The sequence below is a fragment of the Sycon ciliatum genome, chromosome 11, assembly GCF_964019385.1.
Source record: "Sycon ciliatum chromosome 11, ocSycCili1.1, whole genome shotgun sequence".
In the NCBI taxonomy this organism is placed as follows: domain Eukaryota; kingdom Metazoa; phylum Porifera; class Calcarea; order Leucosolenida; family Sycettidae; genus Sycon; species Sycon ciliatum.
Genome location: NC_088653.1, coordinates 22,364,306 through 22,374,305, shown reverse-complemented (window position 1 = coordinate 22,374,305; position 10,000 = coordinate 22,364,306). Strand labels below are relative to the sequence as shown.

The window sequence follows — 10,000 nt, the reverse complement described above, 5'->3', positions numbered from 1 at the left end:
GGAAGTATTGCATATAACCTTGAATTTACTGGATCTCAACTTTCCCGTGTCCCCTGAATCTGTCCAGCTAGCCACTACCACTACCCACTATCAATTGGTCGTCACATTCAAATGTTTCACCTAACTTACTACTGCAGACAGATGCGTTAATAGCCCCGTATGTTTTCATTTGCGCCACATGCCAACTGTGTTTATTATTATTATTATTTATTATTTATTATTATTATTGTTGCTGCGTCCTGCGTGAACAACCTAGGACAGGGCCTTACCGGCAAGGGTGCCCTCAGGCCGCCGTCTGCTTCCTCTTGCCGTTGGTAGTCGTCAGTGATTTCCTGGGTGTTCACAACAGCACATGTCATACACCAGTCATTACTAACAACAGCACATGTCATACACCAGTCATCACTAACAACAGCACATGTCATACACCCGTCATCACTAACAACAGTACATGTCATACACCAGTCATCACTAACAACAGCACATGTCATACACCAGTCATCACTAACAACAGCACATGTCATACACCAGTCATCACTAACAACTGTGAACAGCACCAGCAAAAACAGAAGAATCAACAGCAGAAGCAACAACAGCAGCAGCAGCAGCATCAGCAACAGCAGAAGCATCCACAGCAACAACAGCAGCCACAGCAGCAGCAGCAGCAACAGCAGCAACAGCAGCAGCAGAAGAAACAGCAACACTGAACAGAAACAGCAACAACAGAAACAGCAACACTGAACAGAAGCAGCAACAGCAGAAGCAGCAATAGCGGCATCGGTAACAAAATCAGCAACAGCAGCAGCAGCAGCGTTGTCCGGTGCATTGAGCGCCCGTTTTGGCTTTTGCTGTGCTGGCGGGGTTCGCGGCTGCATGCGGGAACTATGCGGAGACTAAATGGGGACAATGAGGGGGGGGGCAGGGGGGATTACGCGGGGACTAAGTGGGGACTATGAGGGGGGGGGGGGGCTACGCGGGGACTAAATGGGGACTATGAGGGGGGGGACTACGCGGGGATTAAATGGGGACTATCAGGGGGGGGGGGGACTACGCGGGGACAAAATGGGGACTATGAGGGGGGGGGACTACGCGGGGATTAAATGGGGACTATCAGGGGGGGGACTACGCGGGGACAAAATGGGGACTACGCGGGGACTGCGCGAGGACTAAGTGGGGACTATCAGGGGGGGGGGGGGGGGGGAGTACGCGGGGACAAAATGGGGACTACGCGGGGACTGCGCGAGGACTAAGTGGGGACTTTTTTTCCTTCTTTTTCTACTGCACGCGGGTTGCGCCACTGCGCGCACACTTGTACATGATTATAAAAAACATTCCAATTTTCTTTGTTGTGTAGTGTACGAGTAGTAATATAACAACTCGGGGTAACTGGTACTGTACTAACGTTGACTCTAGCACGACATTCGTCTTCCTTGCCCGGTATGATGGAGAGAGTGTGAATGTAGAAATCAGCATGGTTGTAATTCTCTGGACATGGATAACCCAAACTATGCACACACATACACAACACACGGCAGAACACACACACACACACCACACACACGGCGGGACACCCACGCGCGCGTGCGCGTGCACACACACAGATTTTCTCTTATAGCAACGATAGCGGACAAGATCCGAATGAAACAGATAAAGACTAGCGCCAGGTAACAGTCTGATTCACACAACAGCAAAGCCATGTGAAATCGACCCCCAATGCACACCTGGTCTACACCGCATGGAGTACATTGGAATATGATGGACACACACACACACACACACACACACACACAGACACACACACAGACACACACACAGACACACAGACACGTGTCACGACTCCTCATCATTGTACAAACCACAGCCAGTACGTACCGTGCAAACGCAGCAGGTGCAGTGCTGATAGGGCCCATGTAGGCTGTGCGACCTTCGGCAAACAGCAACAACCTCAACAGGTGACAGGAGAACACACACACACACACACACACACACACACACACACACACACACACACACACACACACAAAGACAAGATAATGTGTAAAGGCTATGAAAGGTATGTACTCATGACTATATACGGTGCTTGCAACTGAAATCCGACCCCCTAGCGATGCGTTCACATTCTAGCGGTCTCTGTTTCGTAGTTTTACCATCCCGTGTTGGGTCTTTGCGATGCAAGCGCACCGCTCAGGGGTCGGATTTCAGTTTCCTGCACTGTACATACATGTACGTGGGGCCGGTTAAGTAGTTCCAAGAACGTCGTTTTCTTGTGATATTCGTCAAAGAATTATGAAATTAATTTTGTCAGTTGGAATACATCACTACATCAGGAATAATTGTGTTCTCAGATTGATCAATCGCAGGCATTCTTCACTACGTACAGAAAAGGAATTCCGAGGTGTGTTTACGCCATTGAATTCACAAGAACAAAGCTGTGTGCGCTGGCTCATGATCCAATCTTAGAACCCAAGCCTCAGCGTAGGTAGGCGGGAAGGTGGGTTGCTTGATGGCTGGATGGGTGGGTGAATGGATGGATGGATGGATGGATGGATGAATGGGTGGGTGGGTGGATGGGTGCATGGGTGGGTGGGTGGGTGGATGGATGGATGGATGGTTGGGTGTGTATTGGGTAGGTGGATGGGTAGATAAGTAGGTAGCAATAATAGAATTAGGTAGCCAAACAACCAATCCTTGTCACTTTCTAGGGAACGTAATGTAACATGGCTGCAGCTACTCTTACTGGTGAAAGAGCTGGAAGACTTCCGATGGTGGCTGGTGGATAGTGCAGATGATGGTTCGGCCGCTGTCGGCAAGGTTCTTCAGCGCGTTCACCACACTCTGCGCCGCAAAACTGTCCAGTCCAGAAGTGGGCTCGTCGGCAAACAGCAATGGCGGGTCGGTCAGAATCTAACACGAGAGAAAGTAGGGAGAGAAAAACAAAAAATGTCACGGTTCAAGTCAGACTTGGCTGAAGGCCAAGCTTTACGCATCCGTAGGAACATCACCATGGTAACCACCCTCTATGAATTATGTAGGGGGACATCCGTAGGAACGTCACCACCCTCTATGAATTATGTCACCACCCTCTATGAATTATGTCACCACCCTCTATGAATTATGTCACCACCCTCTATGAATTATGTCACCACCCTCTATGAATTATGTCACCACCCTCTATGAATTATGTCACCACCCTCTATGAATAATGTAGGGGGACATCTGTAGGAACGTCACCACCCTCTATGAATTATGTAGGGGGGGGGGGGGGAGAAACAACAATGGGAGTAAAGTCCCCCTGGCCAGAGAATTCCGACCTCATGAATATAATAGCGCTGGCGGACTATGCAGCGGCGGAAAACAAGCCGGAAAACAAGGAAAATGTGAATGTACAAGAATACGTACTTCAGATGCAAAGGCAAGGCGTTTAGCCTCTCCGCCGGATATACCACGTGTGCCAGTGATCGGACTGCCGATACGTGTGTCACGAATCTTCATCAGACCAAGCTGGGGGGCGATGGGAACGAATGCAAGCAGTAACGTGTGTTACAAGTACATACATGCGTGCACACACGTACACGCACGGGCACACAAACACACATACGTGTACATGCATACACACACACACACACACACACACACACACACACACACACACACACAAACACACATGTCACGACGGGTGTCGTGATTCTATTCCATCTATACACATACATGTATGCAAACCAAGTCATTATATTACTACACGTACAGGAGTCGTGATCTGTCTTCACCCTTACAGTGTACGTAGTACCTCGCGAGTTAACCATTCTGGGCTCACACCCAGACCACTGCGTGTCGACCACGACATGACATCCATCTTGTTCTTTTTTGTTGAGTTACTTTTCTCGTTTTCACCTTGGGGCAACAGCAAGTTTCTTCGCTCGTGCCATATCACTTCAAAGAAACGGAAACTGTTCAATACTCTAGATCCTTGTGCGGTTTGAACTCACCCCTTGCTCTCCCACTGTACCCAACTAAACTTCATTCCGCACAACACACACACACACACACACAAACAGTACTTCATAACTGCAATACAATGCAAAGTGAAACGTATGTTCTATCACAGGAACTCTATACTGCAGTAGCAGCTTGGCTTGCTGGAAGCTCGTAGCTAGAGCGCTAGAGCGACGGGCTATCTTAATGTCTGTGTTGCCTCCTTTGCACCATGGCTGGTAGCTCTGCTTGCTTAGAGCTCGTACCTGTACTGATGAGGGCTTGATGACCGAACCAGCTTGCTGTCTACAGCATTGAGTAGTGCAGTATCACTGTGTGTAATGTGGTGATTGGCTACAGTTAAAGTAAAGAAGTTTCTCCGTTACCGAGTAAGCTCACGCCAAGAGTGCCGCCGTACATGAAACCAACAGTGTTCATCTGTGATCAGTTGCTGTCACGGCAAGATTCCAGAATTACATCAGTTTGAGTGATGTAGTGTGTACAATCAGGGTTCAAGCAGGCCTCTTTCTGCACAACTCCAGCTCAGTTGTGGGCACTACGTCCCCCACCTCAGATCTTCACCACATAAATGATGTAATTATTATTGAATTTCGCCGTGACAGACACACCCATGGAGAAAAGGTCAAAAGCTGCACAATCTTGGTTTCATGTACCGTATTTCCCCGAATACAAGTCACACCTTTTTTATACCTAACTTCAGGGCCAACAAAGGGATGCGACTTACAATCGAGCATGATTTACTACTGAAGTGAATATATCGAAATGATACGACATGGACCTGGAAATGGGGATGCGACTGACAAACGTGGAAGTACGGTACTCTTGCGAACACCCGGAATAATGACGATTGACTGAACGTCATGAACTGTGACTCTACGCTCCAGCTGAGTTAGGTCAGTTCCTGCTATAATCAACGTGAGATGCAGATCTCTGTAGACGGCCGGAGAGTGTGTGGAGTAATCGGGGACTGATCGTTGCTAGGGTCTGCGCAATTAGCACGATGATACGCTCTTTATAGATGGTGTGACTACGTCCAGTAAAGCCTGTAACTAAAGACCACCGTGACTAGCGACCAGCCTGGTACTACAGACCACTTCGCCAGGCACGGACAGTCTCACATTCATAATTTATTATTATTTATTGGAAAGGCTTCCTGTCTGAAGCCTTTCCATACTGGTACTCGATGTTCCAGTTTTGTGACACGAGAATGGCACGAGAATTAGTGTACCGCTGAGTGTACCGCTATACACGTGGTCGACACGTAGTCGACACGTTGTTGATACTTTTTTGACACGTGACCCCGTCAACGGTCTGCTTTGTGCCAATGCCACTCGGTAAACGCCGATGTCGCGTACGACAAAGACGACTATCCCGTACGCGAAATAGTTGAGAACTGCATGACGTGGACCTGACGGCAAGGACAACTGCGAGGAGGCCCCTTTCGGTACCCCTGACGGGAAGGAGAACTGCAGAAGTCGACGAAGTCGAACGAGGAGGCCCCTTTTCCGTACCCCATACTGCAAAGTGCCATTGATGGATACCTTTTGCACCTGGAACGACCCCTTAAACGCTGTCGCGGCGACTATCCCGTACGCGAAATAGTTGAGAACTGCTGACGTGGACCTTTTGCACCTGGAACGGCCCCGTAAACGCTGTCGTGTCGGCGGAGTGAATGTGCAGGGTACTAGGGTGAAAAGAATTGCTGCAAAGACGTCCCCTCTACTAGGCTCTAGGCCTTTGCCTTTGGAGACATCGTCGGCGAACTGAATGCGCAGGGCGAAAAGAATTGCTGCAAAGACGTCCGCTCTAGGCCTTTAGAGACATCGTGGGAACTCCTTCCGGTACTATACAAACTGCTGACGTGGCCGTGGGCATGTGCATGGAGAGTCATGGTGGGACTTCATGTACATGGATACATGGTGGGAATTCCTTCCGGCACCCCCGTACCGCAAAGCCAACGGTGGGGAAGGAGAAGTGCAGACGTGCAGGAAGACGAACGAGGAGGAACCAGGACGAGCGAGCAATGGCAGGACTAGCTGGACCGTAAGTAATAGCTGAATTGTGCATGACAACTTGACATCCATGCAGCACTCGCCACTTGCCACTGCATATTTCTTGTCCACTAACAATGTCTCTCCTCTGCCCCCTGTGTGTCCACGGCCATGTTTCTGAATTGGCCCGATGAATCGAATGTCTTCCGCAACTGGAACGGCCCCGTGAACGCTGTCGCGTCGGCGACTGAATGCGCAGGAGGGAAAATATTGCTGCGAAGACGTCTCCTCTAGACGACGGTAAGGCACCCCATTGATAATGTTGCCAGTGTGTGCCAGGGTATCGCGCGATGGTGAATGAGGAATGATGAAGGGTACTGTGCGTGTGTGACCTGTTACCTTCTACTAACACGTTATCAGGTCGAGAGCGTATTGTAGTCACTCTCTCTATTCCTGTACTTCATTACGTTTAAGGTGTACGTATAACTTCTCAAAAAAATTTAATGGTCTACAGTCGTGTCGGAAGGGTACGGTGGGACTGTAGACATGTTACCTTCTAAGGCTGTGTTTACATGAAGCGTTTCAACCCGGGTTGAGTTCGACCCGGGTCAGATTTCAACCCGCCATGTGCACAAAGTGAATGGCGCGTTTACATGACGCATTGCGCTTGACCCGGGTTGAAATTTCGCCCCGGGTTGGTTTCAACCCTCCCCCCAAGGGGAGGGTTGAAATCAACCCGGGTCAAGAAAATCGTACAAACGTACTCCTTCTAAGGCTGTGTTTACATGAAGCGTTTCAACCCGGGTTGAGTTCGACCCGGGTCAGATTTCAACCCGCCATGTGCACAAAGTGAATGGCGCGTTTACATGACGCATTGCGCTTGACCCGGGTTGAAATTTCGCCCCGGGTTGGTTTCAACCCTCCCCCCAAGGGGAGGGTTGAAATCAACCCGGGTCAAGAAAATCGTACAAACGTACTTCTGTGCGTATCTCGCGCCAGGTTTGAACAGCACTGCAGATGCAAATTTCGCGCGAACGGATTCACGTGACCATACAGGACTGTAGAAGTGGACTTTTGGCGGCATATCAGTATTTGACCCGGGTCAACTGTCTTCATGTAAACGCTCACCTCTTTTGTCTATCGTACAGACTTTCAACCCGGGCTGAACTCGACCGGGTTGAAATTTCTCATGTAAACACAGCCTAACACGTTATCAGGTGGAGAGTGTCTTGTACTCACGTTATCACTATTATCAGGTCGAGAGCGTATTGTAGTCACTCTCTCTATTCCTGTACTTCATTACGTTTCAGGTGTACGTATAACTTTTCCAAAAAATTTAATGGTTCACGTCTTCAGATAGAGAGCGTATTGCACCCACTGTCTAGTCTCTGTAGTGCATTGAGATTTTGTTGATCGAACATGAAATGGATACACAGACAAAGCCAGGCCAAGTACATGGCGAGATGTCGCCAGAAGAACGTCTTCAGGTAGAGAGCGTATTGCACCCACTGTCTAGTCGATTTTGTGGATCGCACATGAAATGGATACACAGACAAAGCAGGCCAAGTACATGAGAGAGTGGACGATGTGCAGATCGACACAGCCGGCGGGTACTTCATTAAAGTTACCCGTGACATAACTAGGATAAAAGTTAATCACTGGAAAAACATTGCCAAGTATGTGAGCACTTTGGACTTGACAGAAGAGTGCACGGGCGACGTTGACAAAACCTACCGCGGTGACTGTCACTATCATGACAGCAGGGCACATCGCACGCAGCATCGCAGATCGTGTCGAATTGCGCATCATAATAATTATTGCAAAATTGCTCCTGTGCATGCAAGTGGATTTCATTGCACTTCTCAGTTTGGGAAATGCTCGATTATGACAATTCTCCGTGTGAGTGCACTAGCCCTGAACAGACATGTAGGTGAACCGTTTGTGGTGTCTCATAGCCTACCTCACGACCTTCTGCTCTCTTTCTTCATCACTTGTATCTTGCAGGTATATCATCCCGTGACGACCACATTGAAGTCTGAATTTGAAGTGTGAAGATGCTTCAGCAACCACATCGTACTTTTCCATTGCTTTCATTGTGCTTCTACTGTGCATGTGTGCAACTTGTGGGGTAAACATGTGATGACATTGTATGCTGGCGACACGGTCAGATGTTCATGCGTCTAACGTACACCTGCATGCTATGCATTGAAAAGGGTTTGCCACTTGCGATCCTGGGACGAGTATCAGGTCCGCTTTGTCCTGTGTGGGCTGTATCAGATTGCTGTTCACTTCTCTATCTGTTGGATATGTGACTTTCTGCAAGTTTCTGGTGTATGATGGCCACGCCCTTGCTCGTCACTTTGTATGATATTACATTCTCTATTCGCTGCTTCCATGGCATGGTCTGCAAACTGCAATCCTTGGGCAAATGTCATGTTTGCTATGTTGTGCTTTGGCCGTCAGCTTGTCTACACGCTGTAGTTGAATTATTTTTGTTTCACAACTGACTTCCTCAAGTACGGTGGCCTCTGCTTTGCATGGCATTATACATGAAGAATTTCCTGTTTGTGTCGTGTGCATGTGCGTATGTGTGCGTGGCCACGTGTGTGTGCCGTGTGCATACACATGTTTGTGTATCTGTGTGCGGGGTAGCGAGGCGGGGAGGGCTGGTATGTATCAGTGTGTTATTGCAGTCGCATGGCTACATACAGTACATCGCGCGCGTGGTCATCATGTTTACCTTCGGGGTTGGGGTGGGGAGGGAACGGAAAAAGAGCTGAAATTATCCATATAAAAATCGCTCTGTGAGCGGTTCTGAAAAACCTTTACTGGTACTGCCCCGTCGTAAAAGTAAGAAATTAGAACTGGCCCATTGTCCCCCCAAATGCGAACTGATCCACCTAAATCGCGAATGACGGGACCCGAACGCACCAGTAGCACGAGGTCGGGAGGGCACAGGACAGCAATTCTCATAGGGTAACACCACCTACCGCTAGTACAGACGGTCAGTACATGGCCTATAGTCCGGACCAACGTCCCCATCTGCATTCACAGGTAGGAACCTCGTGCTACTGGTGCGTTCGGGTCCCGTCATTCGCGATTTAGGTGGATCAGTTCGCATTTGGGGGGACAATGGGCCAGTTCTAATTTCTTACTTTTACGACGGGGCAGTACCAGTAAAGGTTTTTCAGAACCGCTCACAGAGCGATTTTTATATGGATATTATAATTATGGTTGTGCGGTGCAAACCTCGAACTAAGGACCACCTGCCACTAACGGCCGCTTTCTCTGGCCCCAAAACTGAGGTGGTTGTTAGTGACAAGTTTTATTGTAGTTGGCGCCCCTAGTGCTTTCTAGGGTGCTATTATGCCACTGCTTTGACCGACAAAGTGTCGGTTATAAGGACTAGCTTGTTGCCGTGTTAATCACAATTGTATTCGACTTGAAAAGTAATAGTAGGAGAGGCCTACGCGAAACTATAATTATGGCTTCTGTGCTTCGTGTGCTGATATTAGAGAGGTTGCGCACAACGAAAATTCGTAAGATTTCGACCGTCCAGGTTCGAGTAACGAAAGTTGCTACGAAGATCCGTTCCAATGCGACCGAAACAGGGAAGATCTACGAAAAATATTTTTCGTAACCGGGAGTACTAAAATACTGATATTTTAAAACTCCCTGTCTTGACCCTCGGTACCCGCGCGCGCGCGCGCGATTCGTCGACCTACTACAAAAAAGTTCAGACGTTGTGCGCAACCTCACGATTTACGAATATTCGTTAGCATTTTTTGTTGAACATATTTGTTACGGCGCTTCGAATTTTCGTTGTGCGCAAACTCTCTAGTAGCAAGCTGTATGTGCTTACCTCCACCAGGACCTTGTCGATTTGTTCCTCGCGATCCTCCACCGTGGTTGACACATCCATACGCAGCAATGCCTACGGCGTAGGGAATTGGGTTGCGTCGCGAGAGCACGCACAGAAAGACACGCGCATGCACATGCACAAACGCACAACCACA

The 10,000-nt window shown here is 48.8% G+C and overlaps 1 protein-coding gene across 1 annotated transcript in view; it reads right to left on the bottom strand.

The window, feature by feature from the left end:
- LOC135827183 (protein white-like) overlaps positions 1–10,000 on the bottom strand; it is a 28,603-nt gene that overhangs the window by 11,574 nt on the left and 7,029 nt on the right. Inside the window, exons 6-11 of the mRNA XM_065339711.1 lie at positions 9,847–9,918; positions 3,400–3,501; positions 2,738–2,904; positions 1,873–1,944; positions 1,403–1,505; positions 270–332 (exon numbers count right to left, since the gene is read on the bottom strand). Coding sequence (XP_065195783.1) covers positions 270–332; positions 1,403–1,505; positions 1,873–1,944; positions 2,738–2,904; positions 3,400–3,501; positions 9,847–9,918 — 579 coding nt within the window. The remainder of the gene's footprint in view (positions 1–269; positions 333–1,402; positions 1,506–1,872; positions 1,945–2,737; positions 2,905–3,399; positions 3,502–9,846; positions 9,919–10,000) is intronic.